The following is a 16,325-nucleotide window of genomic DNA, read 5'->3' as shown; positions in this document are numbered from 1 at the left end:
AATCCCACCAGGGTTATGAGCAGAAGCACTGTGACTGGCCTGTCTAACAGGTTGGGAATAAGTGTTTATGTTTAGGTTAAAGCCATGTTAAGTAAAGGTTTAAGAATGTTCCATCCACAGCGGTCATGTCCAGTATAATTTTCTCTATGGGTGAGGAAAGAAAGAGCTCAAGAGCCAATTTTATGTCATGGATATGGATGGAAAAGCTAGCAGACCTTGTAGTCCTGATTTACTCTGAATCCTCCTCAGAGGAAACTTCACATCTTGGATCATCAACATTGTCTTCTGGCTCTGAAACATCTTCTTCCACAGCACATATTTTCCCACAAAAGTGTCAGCCTGGGGTATTTCGATGGGAATTTGACCTGAGTTCGCCTCATGACAAATGCTACACTCATCAGTGATATCTTTACATCTAAACACTGATGAAGTTGAGGAGTCAGGCTTATTTTCTTAGATAGGAATCAGGGTTTAAACCTGCAGTAGGCAGAATGTTTTTGGCATCATTGGGCAAAACTTCCATAATAACCTTTCAGCATATTGAAAATCAAGTGTTCTGAGAGAAAACTAGACTTCTGCTCCTCCTCATGGCTCTGTTTTCAGTCGGCCAATCACAGGTAATTTCAAAGAGAGCGTTTCTATTGAGCGTTCCTATTTGCTGTGCACCGGCTGGTGGGCGGTGCTTGGTATTTCCTCAACTGTTCTCAACATGGCTGTCGGGTCACAAACTTTCTCGTTTTACAGCTAAACAGTACACTGCAAGACGTTTCTGAAAACATTTGAGGCGAGAAATAGTCATTACAGTAACAGAATATTGGTTCATATCTGATCAGCGCTGCCTAGTTTGACCGTTTGATCGAAGTTTGCGAGTGATTGACGGATGCTCAGAGACGGCAGGCTCCAGCTCGGCTCTGATTGGTTGTTTTCCTCCGGTCTGGGAAATCTTGCAGATGCAAATAGGAGCACCGGAGGACACAGAGGCACATGATTTTTTTTAGATTACCTGTCTCATGCACTACTGTCAGGATATAGTGACCCTTTTATAAAAAATAACTTTTTTTAATCATATTTGCTCCAAATGTGATTTTCTTCAACTCAAATTGACCCACAACATGCGATGATGCTCCCCTCTTATTCATTATAACTCACCCTACGGTATCATGGTTGTATTATGGTTTCCTATTCTGTGGAAACAGGAGGAGGTGAGAGACAGATACTTGTTTGACTCATTACTGTATTTTATTTCTATTTCCTTAATCTGCACATTGTCATATTGTACACGTATTCAGTGAGTCATTGATTCAGTGAAGCATTTTCAGAGGAAAAAGGTGATGGCATGTTGACATATTCTAGGCTCTTTCAACAGCCAGCTAGCGGAAAATCATCCAAAAAACATATTTTAGGTTTACACTCAAATATCACATGATGAGGTTCCATGGAAATTTTAGAATGAGGTCTATTTCAAGTTGTATTTCCCTAAAACCTTTTTAATTCAACAGTATCAAAACCTCTGAGCCATGAGCTCTGATATATTACAGTGCTGATTTCTTTAGATAAATACAAATATAATGTAGCTAAATTACTGTACAATTAAATAACTACATTTGTTTTAAAGTTATACAAGCTTTTCATTTGCATTTAATGATATGACAGAGGTATGATTACTTTTTCATTTATTTTGCCTCAAATCATTCCAAGACGATGATGCAGTATTTGTGGAAATGTCTTTTCTCATCTAATATTGTAAAATTCAACCATTTATTTGAAATTGTATGATATTTCATTGAGATTGGTCTTAAGAGAAAACACATAAACAGAACATATCAGGGGAGAGAGCAAGGAGAAGATGTGTGTTGTAATTATATAGTTTCAATATCAGACGCCTCGGCCAATAGGACATCTGGGTGACAAATTTGATGAACTCATTGAATTCTAGTAAATGAGAAGCTGGTGATATCAGTTCCTTCGAAAAGACAAGAGAGAACCAGAAACAAAAAAAAAATTTTTATGTAGCTCTGTTGGTCAATCATGGACAAAAACACCTCATTTAATACTTCCTAAAGCTCTTCATCACCTTCGTTTAGCTGTTGCGTGGAAAATACAACTTAAATCTACACGTGGAAGCTGACCTTTTCGAGATTTTTTTTACAACCGATTATCTACGCAAATCACACCCACACAGCTTCCTTAAAACTATATAAATCAGACTGATCCTGCAGTCAAACCATCTTCGACCACCACAGCGACATGCACATCATCAGCATGGTGAGTATTCTCTAAAACAATATTCTGTACAAGTATCCAGCTAAGACAGAGACAGATGTGGTGATTACTGATGCTTTACATTATGTTTGATGAAAATAATATGGAAATTTGTAAAATGATCATTTGTAGAGGCAGATTTTGAACATATTTTTAAGGTTTTATGTAAATTCTCAAGTGATCAAACTGTAAATTGAGGATAAATACCTTATAATCACAAAATAGTTGGAGAACCTAGCCTATATTAGTGGACTGAGAAATGTGTGTATACTTGTTATTCTATTGACATAATGGATAATGGACTAAAATTGTATCACAGATGTCATAATTATAATTATGCCAGATAATGCCAGATGACAGCACTGTTTATGTGTGTTAATACACAGAGACAGAAAAAGGCATTATTACTGCAGTTACAGATTGTCTTACAGAGAAACACGTAAATTCTATCTAATTTTATCTCTGGAAGTGCACTGACTGAAAAACAATCTGGCAGATTTATTGTATGTTATGAAAGGGAAGTTACTGTATGACAAATGCTGCTGCGGTCAAATGGGGTCTACTGCAAATCGTGACTCACACAAAGTGGTGAAAGCAGTAACACTGGACAATCCAAATAATATATGACAAAGAATATGTATCAGAGTACAACTGATGAGGAAGCTGAGGCTACAAGAAACTCATCTGATGTGATCTAATGTGTTAAATGATACCACAACCTCCTCTTTAGTCTCCAGTATCATTCTAATATCACTGTAATATTCCTGGTTATAATGGTGTCAAAAAAGGAATGAAGGTAGTTGTACAGCTGGTAGTGCTGTAGGCTATCTCAATTACTAGCCTAACCAATAAGTTGTAGTAAAAGTTGTAGTAGTAAATGGTTTAGGGCCAAAATACATTTCTGATCTTCTGCTATGTTCTGAACCATCCAGACCTCCCAGGTCATCTGGATCAGGTCTGCTTAGTGTTCCCAGAGTCACAACTAAACATGCAGAAGCAGTGTTCAGTTTTTATGCACCAAATATTTGGAACAAGCAGGACCAAATCCAACTCTGAGTTCTTTTAAATCAAAGCTTAAAACCTTCCTGTTTGCTGCTGACTTTTATTAAACCAGATAATGATCTTATGCTGCACAAGAGCTTTTTACTCCTGTGTGTTATACTCTACTTTAGCTTCTATCCTAGCTTTTATTTTAAGCTTGTTTTTATTTTCTAATCTCTAATGTTTTTGTATGTTTTTATAACTGTTTTAATTATGTCTTAATGTCCTTTTGCACTTTGTTGCAACGTTCTTGAATGTTTATGTAAAACACTTTGAATTGCCCTGTTGCTGAAATGTGCTCTACAAATAAAGCTGCCTTGCCTTGCCTTGTAATGCTCAAATAGATGTAGTAAAACTCAAAGACTGCAGCAACAGTGACAGTACTAATCCTGGTCCTCTCCTCAGCTCTTCTTACCGGTGCTGTTCCTGCTCTCCTCCGGTGTCCTCCGCGGTGCCTCCGCGGTGGAATCCGTTCCAACCTTTGAGCACCGAGACTCCTCCACCGGTGAAACCCTCGTGTGTAACAAGTGTCCACCGGGCACGCACATGGCCTCGTACTGCACCCCCACCACGCCCACCGTGTGCGTGCCGTGCAGGAGCCAGCACTTCACCGAGCTGTGGAACTACCTGCCCAAGTGTCTGTACTGCTACAACTTCTGCACCGAGAACCAGGAGGTGGAGACGGAGTGCACGGCGACCAGCAACCGGGTCTGTCGGTGCAAAGAGGGCTTCTACCTGACTGCAGACTTCTGCAGGAGACAGTCGGAGTGTGGGCCAGGACAAGGTGTCCAAACCATAGGTAAAACAGAGTTTCTTGTTTTTTACTTTGTCATCGATTTGCTTTTGTAAGATTAGATTTATTTTTGTAAAGATTTATACAGTATACATATGGTATTCTGCTCCTTAAGTTATATCAATTCAATATATCAATCAATATATCTATATCAATTGTCCTACGCTTGAATTGAGGCATTACAAAGTGGATCCTGTTGTACAGACGAAGCTCTCCGTGTGCTCATGCTTTACCCACAGCCCTAGAGTAATTTAATTCAGTAACAAGTAAGTTTATAGTTAAGGCAGCGAGAAGCCCGCCTTACACTTTCATCACGGTGTTAATAAACACACATTTTTCTTGTCTACATTGGTTTAGAAAAAAAGAAAAGCATTAATGCAGTCAACGATGCATCAATAACTTAATATTTTACAGGAGTAGCAGCTCCGAAACAATTAAGATTTAAAGGGACTATTTGTAGCTTTCAGAATCGTTTCAGGAGCGAGACAGCGAGAACGCGCGCTGTGTGAGTGAAGGCAAGCAGGCAGAGGAGGAGAGGCTCTGGCCACACGCGAGCGCGCATATGCGAGCGTGCATGTGTACCGACCCGGTACATTTATACGCTTAAAAAGTTACAATCAGTCCCTTTAAGGTTAAAGTAGAAATCCACAAAATGCGTGGAAACTCCGCTGAAATGACGCGCGATCACTTGGTCTCTCTGGAGCCACTACTGTATTATAAAACAGCATAATGACCCCAAATGCATTGTCCATCTCTTTTAAAACATCATATTTTTATCCATCACCCTATTAAACACCATCCTTTTAGCTTTCTTTTAATTCTATCTATCTACCTATTTATATTTATTTTACCTTATTTTATCTTTTTCTTTTTAATCTTGCCTTAATTTGATTTTTTTTTTTGTATTGGATGTGGCACAGCCCTACCTAGAAACATCTCCACCAGCTGCCACTGATAATAACCCCAAATGCATTGTTGTTTTCTTTAGGTACGCCACAGACGAACACTGTTTGTGAAACGTGTTCCAATGGCTACTTCTCTACCTCATCCTCTGCGCTGGAGTCGTGCGTGAAACAACAGGAATGTGCAACCGGACAGATTGCGCTCCTGTCCGGCTCAACTAGCCACGACACGATGTGTGGCTCCTGCGAGGATCTTGCAAATGGAGGTGTGTGTGTGTGTACTTGTAATCTGTACAGTGGATTTTATGACATAATTTGAAGTCATCATGATAAATTGGTCAATTTTTTGGCAGAATTTGGATTTAAAACTCATGTGATACAAATGTTTTTTATCAGGTGAGACTCTCAAGACATTCTTCTCAGGATTCTTCAGAATGCACAGGATGCGTGTGGTAAAAATGAAGAGATTTGTTGCCAGGTGAGCCTCTAATTCTCTCTGTAAATCGTCTTTTTTAAAACACTTTTCGACTATTCCCTTCACCTCTTAATTCCTATAGACGCTAATGAGCCATCATCTCCCTCCAACAGGTACATTCATAAGTCAGGGGATGGGACTCTCCCCAAACAGAGAGGTCCTCTCCTGGATCATATCATAGCCTGGGTGGCCCAGGCTCCAGAGGAGCAGCTGAGAGCACTACCAACGATGCTGAAGGATTCAGAGCTCTGCTCCATCACAGAAAAACTAGAGAAGATTGTCGATGACATCAAGCAGCAGAGCCCAAACTGTACTTTAACTCTCTGAGATGTTTAGATATAGACTGACAGACTCCATGGTAAATAGATACAACAGATATACCTCTTTCTCTTATTTGGCATTTTTTGCCCATTTGAAAACAAGTAATTTCACACATTTTTCATTTGCATGTCAATTGGGAGTGCATACACTGCCTAAAAGGTTGACCTAGTGATGTTTCATGATGTTATATTTGCTACTATTTAGAAGCAGTGACATGTGGAGACACATGAGCAGCATCACAGACAGTGATGCCGTCCAATTTCCCTTCAGCTGTGTTACTTCAGTTACCAAAATGTAAGAATCTGGATACTAAATGAAGGCTGCCATAAACAAAATGTTAAAAAAAATGCTTATAAACTGCCCATCTGTCATGCCTTTAGTGTTGTTTGTGTATCTTAAACTTAGGTCAGACTGTTTACTTCAGATTTATGTGACTAACTGTCCAAACTTGAGAGAAACAAATGTGAAATATCTTGAATGTCACATAATAGGTAATACATATAAATGTATGTTTAAACGTTATCATAGAAATGTATGAAGTTCTGTAAAATTACGTGATATCAAACTGAAAGCTTTTACATGTCACGTGCAGCAAGCAGCTAAATAAAGTTTACGAGTATGTTTGTCATCTGAGCCTGGCTGTAATTTATCCAAATCAACACAAGGTGTCGCCCTCTTCTCTCTTTAAGTCTTTGGCCATTGTAGACCAACACAATTGAACATTAACACTCTTTTCACAAACCGTGTGAGAGACAGGGAAGTAAGTTATTGAACTAGTTTTCATTCATTTATATATTTATTTATAGATTCAAATACTTTTCCATAATTCACAATCAAAAATGTTTTGTCTATCTTCAAAATAGGCTATTGCACTGTCCAAACAACTGCAGTCTGTCTCTCATTGACTTGGTATTGACTATTATTATTATTATTACTATTATTATTATTATTATTATTATTATTATCATTATTATTATTATTATAATACTATGATACTTCTTATTCTAAACATTGTCTTAACTGTGTTAAGAACCATTCTTTCAATATTCCTTCCCAAGACTGGTATTTGTGATACTCAAATCTCCACATCTGGTATTTTTTATTTATTTAATTATATATTTATTTATATTATTATATATATTATATTATCTTATATTATATCTATTATTATTATCGTTGTTATTATCATTATAATCATCATTATTATTATTATTATTATTATTATTATTGGCTAACATCCCCATAACATTCCCAGGGATTTAGAGTGTATTCATACTGGTCGTGGTGTCATAGAGACATTATTGTAGGCTAGTTATAGTAAGCTTGTATTAATCTTCTATTTAGGTAAGGTATTTATTTATTTATTTAATTAGATATTTATTTATATTATTATATATATATATATATTAGATTATATATATATATATTATTATTATCGTTGTTATTACTACCATTATTATCATCATCATCATCATCATTACTATTATTATTATTATTATTATTATTATTATTATTATTATTATTATTATTATTATTGGCTAACATCCCCATAACATTCCCAGGGATTTAGAGTGTATTCATACTGGTCGTGGTGTCATATAGAGGCGTTATTATAGGCTAGTTATGGTGAGCTTGTATCCATTGGGAGTACTGATGTAATTGATGTCCTTTCCTGCAACACAAGCATGATGGGACTGGGACCACATTAGAGCTCGTCAAGGACCGCTAGAGGTCCCTGGACCCCAGCTTGGGAACCACTATTGTATCCTAGTAGTCATTAATATATCGGTCTGACACCACCACCTCCACCACCACCACCACCCTCCACCGTGCCACGCCACACCGCCCCGGCATCGCATCGGCTGCCTGGCTGTCGCATCACGCAGCTGGGAGCGGATTCTATTGGCTGTTGCTCGGCTACTGTACTACCGACAGCTTTACGGTAGCAGCCGCGGCCAGAGAGAGAGGAGGATGTGTGTGAGCTGTGTGGTCTTTTCATCTCCCTGAAGCGCACAATCTGCTGGCTTTCAATATGATTTTGAGACGACTTTAGCGGGTCCTTTCTCCTACATACAACCTCTGAACCCTGTTTGTTTAAACCGAGAAGAGATGCGCCCGGATAACCGCGGATACATTGTCCTGACACCGCGAGAAGAGGAGGAGAGGAGCATGTAACCGGGAGAAACGCACCACCTGACACTTCTCTCTCTCTCTCTCTCTCTCTCGCTCCTTGTTTTCCTCATAATCTGAGGCTTTCTCCATGTGTTGACTTTAACTCTTCTCGTTGTTTGGGATATTATCTTCAGCAGAAATGAGCGAGGAGGTGTCAGAGGTCCCCAAAGAGCTTCTGGGTAAGAGCAGATCATTTTGTAGCCATGTGTCCAGACTGGAACAATCACTGGTGGTATACTGTCTCTATCATATAGTCCTGACTCATTCACAGCCTGCATGTGCTTCTCACTCACTCTTATAGTGTCCTATTTGAACTGATACCATAAAATATAGTCCATTCATACAATACAGCCATACTTATTGTGGTTGAGACACAATAGTAGTGCTATTATATCCTATAGTGTTAATAATATCCAACCCCATATCCCTATGTAGGGCCAGGTTTGTTTTATTGTGATGATTTTGTATACCCTTTCCAATCACTGGTATACTGCCTCCTATCATAGTCCTGACTCATTCACAGCATGCATGTGCTTCTCACTCACTCTTATAGGTTCCTATTCAAACTGATACCATAACATATAGTCCATTCATACAATACAGCCATACTTATTGTGGTTGAGACACAATAGTAGTGCTATTATATATCCTATAGTGTTGATAATATCCAACCCATATGCACTATCTGTTTATATCATGTTTATAGCTTATTTTGTATATTGTATATTGGTAGAAATTCAATTTTTTTATTCTTATTGTATTCTAACATTTTTATCTATTCTTTTGTTATTATACTGTTTAACTTGCACCAACAAATCCAAAGCAAATTCCTAGTATATACCTCTTAGACCTGGCAATAAACACGATTCTGATTCTGATATCCCTATATAGGGCCAGGTTTGTTTTATTGTGATGATTTTGTATACCCTTTCCAATCACTCATGACTCATTCACAGCGTGCATATGCTTCTCACTCACTCTTATAGTGTCCTATTTTAACTGTTTGGATAAAATATAGTCCATTCATACAATATACAGCCATACTTATTGTGGTTGAGACACAATAGTAGTGCTATTATATCCTATAGTGTTGATAATAACCAACCCATATACCCCTATAGGGCCAGGTTTGTTTTATTGTGATGATCCCTTTCCAAAATATTACTAAAACACATTACCTAATGGTGAAACACACATTACTTTATACAGTATTAACAGGCTGTTTATAACAATCTCCATGTTTTTAGCTGCAGTAAAGCTTGATATACATGTTATTGATGAAGGTGCTTGTTCTGTTGATGTAATGTGGCCTATATTTGAATGAAAAGCTAAATAGTTTAGATGTGAGTGTGTCATCAGCCTGTCATCCTACATAACTTACAGGGTTATTTTTCCCGGAGTAACCTTGGCCAACTCTCACATCTCTTTGCCTGGAGTTAGCCTCTCACTCGGGTCCGTCCTCTTGGCTAGATTCTGCCATGTTTCTTATGATTTACTTGCACTGGTTGTGGACATACCTTAGAGTCCTATACAGGCTGTTTGGCTCGAGCTCAGAGTCTCTTTGTTTGGCTCAGTTTTTGACACCTCGGTGCAATGTTGGACAAGTACAAACTCTTTCTCTCTCTCTCTCTATCTCTTGTGGACACACACAAGCCTACAATGTTTTCAGCTTAAAGGGAAATTGCTAGGTCATGGTGGTCAGGCATGCATCCATTCACTGAGTCACTGAAGGTTTCAGCCAGTCAAGTCGCTTATTGTACTCTATCAAAGTATCTCATGTATATCCTCGCACAACTATCTTGTTTCCGCGTCATCCGTCCTGTTGTTTGAGCTCTGACAATAAAAGAAGGAACAGACGCTAGAAGACAAAATTATGTTCTTTTTTTTCAGTTTGCTGCGGGAATTTAACCCCTTAATGTTAAAGTGTACGTAGCATAGTATCTCCTTTAACCTGTTAACATCAAGTATAAACATTGAGTTCCCCCTAAAGTAACTTTGAGGTTGTTAAAATCATCTTGTCTGACAGTATCACATGCTGTATGTTCTATATCAGCTTGTTCCAGCTCTTCATTGCAGTTACACAATGTTTACAATGAGTGAAATATTCAAAGTAGGGCTGCTTGATTATGGTGAAAATCATAATCATAATTATTTTGGTCAATATTGAGATCACAGTTATTTAACACGATCGCTCATTTACTTTAGAAATATCATGCATTTATTAAACTTCTATTAAACTTAATTAAAATGTCCTTTTACAAGTGTTTTTTCTTGATCTTTAAATATAATTCAACTGAATAATAAATAAATAAATACATTTAGAGCTATGTATAAAATATATATCAAAATAAATAAGATCAACTATGTTGTAACGCACTGCCACAACCTACTGAAAACTACTAAACATACATATTCAATACATCACATGTCGTAGTGCACTGCCACCTCCTACTGAAATCCCCTGAACATATTTTCAATATTTTGGTAAACTATATTCAACATATTCTAGTCAGTAACTCAGCGTAATGGGGCGAAAGCGCACCGCTGTAAAGGAAAGGTGGGGTGCGCTTCCATTATCGTTGTAATTGAAAATAAAATTGGATTTGTCACCCAGGCCTAAACCCAAAACTATTCTAGATGTCTTGTTCAGCATTTTATACAGTTTCCCCCAAAAAAATCTGCCAATCTGCCAGTTTCCCCCCAAAAAATGACATAATGCGGTCAATCGGTCCAGGGAACTCAATAACAATACTTCCAGTTTACATAAAACTAATTCAAAAAGATGACCAGCCCTGCTGACATACTGAAACCTGTTTAAATGGGACACATTCTGTGTTTTTCTGACCATAGATCAAGATCTTTTCCAGGACCAGAAACACAGATTGTTTATGGTCCAACTTAGAGTCAGCAGGTTCTCTATCTTCACCCCCTCTCTTCAAGAATAGTCCTGATTGTGGCTGACTAATTTTCCAAACACTGCACCCTTAACATAAGGAATTTGGTTTGTCATGATCCTGTTGCCATGTGGTGTTGTCTGGAAGAGTATATAACCAACCATTGTTTCGAAACAGTCACTGGTGCCGGTGATTCAGCGTCATACAAGATCACTCTTGACATCTAGCAAGTACAAGGAATTCCAGCTTGATGCTGCAGATGGAAACACCACAGACTGAGTTAAAGAATATGGAGCAATGAGGTGCACTCATTCAGAAAGTGTGTTTGTGTGCTAACTAAGAATTACTCAAACACTTGAGTAGACAAAAGAGAGGAGCAGACACAAAAAATACTTTGAATGATGACTATAAAAAACATTTTCCTTTAAATGATCAGGCAAAGAAATGACTCAGGTTACCCATTAGGAGTTCAACAGGCAGTTGAAGCCGTATCTCAGAGCAGCTCCTGCTGTGTCGAAACAGGGACGCTGTGTTGTGGTGTCTGAACATTGAAGAGCTCTCTCTGTATTCTAAGGATGCTTACATGCCTCTCACCTGAGACTCTCATTGTGTTTGTTACTGCCTGTGAACTCTGTTTGTGAGAGAGACTTTTGATGAATAGAAGGTCAGGTTGAGGAGTAGAGGCAGAGCAAAGCACAGCGGATATTAGTGAACAATTTGTTCTTAATCTCTGTGATCCTGGCGGTGCTCGTCATTGAACATACTCAGAGCAACAAAACAAGCAGATGTTAGCTGGTGCTAAATGCAAGAACCTAGAATGCTTTTTTTCTACAACATTTTTAAAATCCTTTCTTGAATTCTTTGCATACACACAGAGAAATGTTGATAGATAATTAACAACTTGAATTGTTCTGGTTTATATTCACCTCTATTTGTTAATATTATGACTCATCCCACAGTCTACACACATACTTCACATGTTATTTCTATGATCTTCAACATCTCCAAAATGTTTGCCAGGAGCAACTCTCCAGAGTGAAAGATAAAAAAACACAGATCTAATCTGTGACATCATCGACACACAAATCTGGATTGGCCAAGGGTCAATAAATGGGAGACTGACTTAATGGGTTTGTGACTTGTTTGTTTGAGCTCTTTTACAGGGCCATATGTCCCCCATTTACCCACCTTCCACTCAAGTCCCTACTGAAATTCATTCTAGTGTGACCACATGCCTTTAACTGCCTAATCTGAACCACGGGGCAGCCGGTTAGTAAAATGTCCACTCCTGTCACAGTTTTAAATGAATGAGCAGAAAAATTGAATTAGTAGAAAAAATGATAAATGAGTCTGTCAGGATTTTTTTGTGTCTGGGACCAAAAAGTGCTCAGGCTCATTAAAACATACTAGGTTTCATTTTGTGTAGAGATATCTCTATGACTTATTGCAGCGGATATAGTTTTAGAAACGCTGCAGTAAGAAATGGTGCACATTTTCCATGGAGGCTGGCAGATGAACTGCTTTGGCTAATTATTAGTTTCACTTTGATCTGATGATGGTTTGTGGAAGCCTGTAGGATACACGCATGCCAGCACAGATGTACACACACAGAACCCCTCTCTGTCTCAGACACATGTGCGCAGACTATATCAGGCGCTGTGTGGTGGCTGAGTGAGGAGTGTGGAGAGGCGGCTGACCCACTTCTGCTCTCTAAACCAGTTCCCTCACACTGGAGGCTTCCACTGGGTGTGAACAATGATTAAGTTTATGACCAAAGACTGACTGATAATGACATTCCCATCAGCCTGGATACAGCGTTGGATGCGGGCGACCGTTCGTTCTTATGAAAGTTGCTCAGTGTGGCTCATGAAGCCAAAATGGCTCAACTGCCGAGCGATATTGCGCCCGGATCTTCCGGCGATCTTCTGGCGATCTTCCGGCGATCTTCCGCATCCATTGGACCAATAGAGCAGGCGCAGTAGCGTTTCCTGTAACTCCATCTCCCAGCCCGCAGTCCAGCCTCGGTCTGGGTCTCATTCACATGAACGGAGGAAGGAAAACTCTGGATTCGGCTATTAATATATTCAAGTGTTCGTACTGGGAAGTTGATTTACCTCCAAAAAAATTGACCGCTGATTTACTTACGTCTCTTTCCCAATGTAAGTCTAAGGGAAAAAGTGTTTTTGGGCCCAATGGCATCAAGTGACGGACACGGAAGTTGTAGTACCGCCGTTTGGCCACTTCAGAAATTTGCTTCAAAGCCTGGCACTCTTCCTAGGGGCTTGACCTTAAGGCAAACACACCAAACCGACATCAGACAACTAGCGGCGACGAAGGACGTCTATTGCGTCGCCTCACTTTGCCTGTGTTTTGGCCAAAAAGTTGCACTCGAACACACCGCAAAGACTACAGCCGACTACCACGTACGTCCTGTGCCTGCGTTAGATGAAGTAACTCTCCAGACCAGCAGGGTAGTCTGTATTCGTCATTCAAAAGGGAAACTGGAAGATCTAGGACAGCAGATATACAAGCCGCTATTGTGATACATGTATGAAATAAAGCAGCTTTTGCCGACTATTTGTAAACATAAACTGTAGCATGGCTAGCAGGCTAACAACAGCAGTCCATAAAGTTTTTAATTAAACATTGTTTTATCAAACATCTTACAGTCATTAACCTCTGTTGCTATCTGTGCAGTCCCTACAGCCATTATTTTGTTATATTTGTATTCATTTGCTGTGTAATTCTATGAACAGAGATAATACAGTGCTGCAGGAATGAGTCCTAAAACCCGGAAATGAGTCAGCATTTTAGCACTTCCGGTTCCCTCGTCTCAAAGTCAATGTTTTTTTTTAATGGGAATCAGTAAATGTTCCACACTTGAATTTTGAAGCTTTTATATGTCTTAAAAAAGGCGGTTGCTAACAAGTGGCTAAATGAGACTACAAGACATCATCACGCCAACAGCTTTTCACTTCTGGCGATTGCATTCACACTTTTTAACAAATAGATGTTTAATTAATTTTTTGTTGATTTAACTTATCTTTTCAGCACTATTATAGATGAGTATGTCTGTGAGGACATGCACACAGTTTTGATCAGTTTACTAGTTTGACTGACTGTGGATTTCATGTCAGAGTTACTGGTGACGGCTTCGCATCTCACTGCAGATGTGCAGAAATCTGACACAAAGAAATCAGTCCTCAGAAGAGGGATTCACGATGACGCAAATGAACTGATAACTAGAAGAAATATCATTCTTCCTATGGTTTGCTAAAATTGGACTTGCTACATTTTTCATCAATGCTCTTTTCTAATCAGTGGATATGGAGGATCATTCCCCCTGTGGCAGAAATGCACTGATGCGTGCAGTAGGAGTCGAAATGTTGAAATTCTGACTCAATTTAAGCTTTGATTCAGATTGGGTCTGAAGTTAAGACTTTGTGGGGAAAGAGCGTACAAAGTAGAGACACTTTTTGTAATGCATGATGAACCACTTGGCAGCTGTTTCCTCTTTCTTCTAATTAAATGCACAGATATGAAAAACAAATCTCTCCTTATTTTATCTCCTCTCTCCTCTTCTCTGTGTAGAGAGTGTGAGGGATGCAGTGGGGAGGAAGGTGAAGCTGTCGCTGAGGAGGAGAGTCAAACTGGAGATCAAAGGAGACAAGACGGAGAACAGAGTCTTGGTGAGTCAACTCCTGCTGCTTTCAAGCTACTCCTTCATTAAGGGGAGTAAAATCTCTGTCTGTCTTTTTCTCCCACGTTTCTCTGCTCTTGAAATGTACAGATTTCATTTAAGAACATCAAAACCTCCCTGTTTTCATCTCTCGTCTTCAGCACTGGAAAGACATTCATTACTTTAGCCGTCACAGTGAGCACAGTGAGTTCTACTTTGATTTTGGAGTAATTTCCTGCAAGTCAAAGTTAGAGAGATTGTAAGAAACAGTACTCACATCACCCTGGACATCTCCTGTCTCATTTAGTCTGAGGACTGGGCATTATAGTAAAGTTGTAATGTGAAAATTCCCAAACTGTTTCCAAAAGGCATCATTATCTTTCAGTAACGCTGGTCACATTCACTTTAAGTGGAACCAGCATCATCTTGTATGCAGAGAGGTTTCTTTCATTTATAAGAAGGTTTTGTAAATGATTGCCAGTATGCTTCCCAGTATCTGGGTCGTGAGATTATCTCTGTGGGGTTATATGTGTGCCAAAGTTTTAAAGAGTCCTTTGCAAATTGCACAAGAAAGTGTTACACAAGATCTGAATGACTAATGATCTATCATCGCAGTTTGATGAATCTCACTCAAATATGGAAATGAGCGATGGATTCAGTAAGTTCGCCCTGTTTTTTTGGCCTATATTTATTTACATTTTGGCAATGGACACCATCAAAAGTATGCCGGATTAGCAGTTCCTGTTTGCAATGTACCCATGGGTGTACAGACAACTATCACTGGATTACTTTGATACTGAAGAAAACCTAAAAACGTGGTGATTCTCTGGCAATTTCTGAAGTTATAAGGAGCATCTTTTTTCTGTGATTTCTAAACAGATTTTTTGACTTTTTTTGCAACGGATTTCAGAGAAAATGATATCCTTGGAAAGTGTAAGACACACTAAATCTAAAAATTTGCGTACTATGTTTGTGTGTTCAAATTGACTGAATTATGACTCCAAGAAAGAGTACGATTTTGATGCGAATTGCTGCAATCAGGCGCTAAGGGTGTTAAAGTACCTACTGTTGACTTGATCAGTGGGCCAAACTACAATGACTAACTTCCTGTTGTTTTCAAATCACCGGCACAAACCTGTCCCTTTCATTTCATGCAGTATCTGCCTCACGCCTCTTTCTTTAGCCTCAATGAAAAGTCAAACAATAAAAGCAGCAGCTAAAGTTAAACACACTGACCCAATACTGAGGTAATTCATCCAGTCACACCTCTGACCTCTATCCACATCAGCCCTCAGTGTGTCTATTGGCCAGGTGGAAATAGCAGCTCAGGCCATTAACTGCTGGCCACGGAGCAGTTCATCCACTGAATGCTAAATAATTAATACCTGGTAGATCATTAAAAATGCATATTGGCTCTTTCTGGATTCCAGATAAAATGCTGAAGATAGTTAAGACAGAAAAGTTCCCTCAGTAAATCAATGTCGCATCATGAGAAGGGTCCATAAAGTTTGATGGTTGAATCGGAAAGCTTTCAGTTGCTGTGAATGAATCTGCACAACGTTTAATAGGTGGCAGGAGCATTTTAGTTATACGACTCTTAGTGGGATGAGAAGCTTTTAGTTATAAAGCTCTGTGCGGAATAGACAAAGAAATAAGGTTGACGTGAAACTTTTAAAAGCTTTGTGAACACAGACAAGTTGTCTGCTGTATGATTTGATACTGTGTGACATTAACAGAAGTATCAGCCAGACCCCTGGGCATGACAACACTTACATTTTTTAACTTT

At 38.9% G+C, this 16,325-nt stretch overlaps 2 protein-coding genes and 1 long non-coding RNA gene across 7 annotated transcripts in view; 2 read left to right on the top strand and 1 right to left on the bottom strand.

Annotated features, from left to right (window-relative positions):
* The window catches only part of LOC119497654, a 45,157-nt gene extending 41,304 nt beyond the window's left edge, over positions 1 to 3,853 (bottom strand). Inside the window, exon 1 of the long non-coding RNA XR_005208953.1 lies at positions 3,719 to 3,853. This is a non-coding gene — a long non-coding RNA (uncharacterized LOC119497654). The remainder of the gene's footprint in view (positions 1 to 3,718) is intronic.
* LOC119497653 (tumor necrosis factor receptor superfamily member 6B-like) lies at positions 1,863 to 6,422 on the top strand. The gene is made up of 5 exons (XM_037785906.1): positions 1,863 to 2,265; positions 3,709 to 4,102; positions 5,085 to 5,264; positions 5,395 to 5,476; positions 5,587 to 6,422. Exons 1-5 carry the CDS (start codon positions 2,248 to 2,250, stop codon positions 5,798 to 5,800), a joined length of 888 nt encoding a protein of 295 aa, XP_037641834.1. The 5' UTR covers positions 1,863 to 2,247; the 3' UTR covers positions 5,801 to 6,422.
* A 1,181-nt stretch (positions 6,423 to 7,603) lies between these two features.
* LOC119497025 (F-actin-uncapping protein LRRC16A-like) overlaps positions 7,604 to 16,325 on the top strand; it is an 81,197-nt gene continuing 72,475 nt past the window's right edge. For 3 of the 5 annotated variants that reach the window (XM_037784784.1, XM_037784785.1, XM_037784783.1), the window contains exons 1-2: positions 7,605 to 8,145; positions 14,452 to 14,549. In XM_037784784.1, the coding sequence (XP_037640712.1) occupies positions 8,106 to 8,145; positions 14,452 to 14,549 (138 nt within the window). In that variant the 5' untranslated portion in view covers positions 7,605 to 8,105. Of the gene's footprint in view, positions 8,146 to 14,451; positions 14,550 to 16,325 lie in introns of all 5 variants that reach the window. The other 2 variants (XM_037784782.1, XM_037784786.1) reach the window with 2 other exon arrangements.

This window comes from Sebastes umbrosus, chromosome 11 (assembly GCF_015220745.1).
Source record: "Sebastes umbrosus isolate fSebUmb1 chromosome 11, fSebUmb1.pri, whole genome shotgun sequence".
In the NCBI taxonomy this organism is placed as follows: Eukaryota; Metazoa; Chordata; class Actinopteri; order Perciformes; family Sebastidae; genus Sebastes; species Sebastes umbrosus.
The sequence above is the reverse complement of the archived record's forward strand: the minus strand, read 5'-3'. Positions and strand labels throughout refer to the sequence as shown.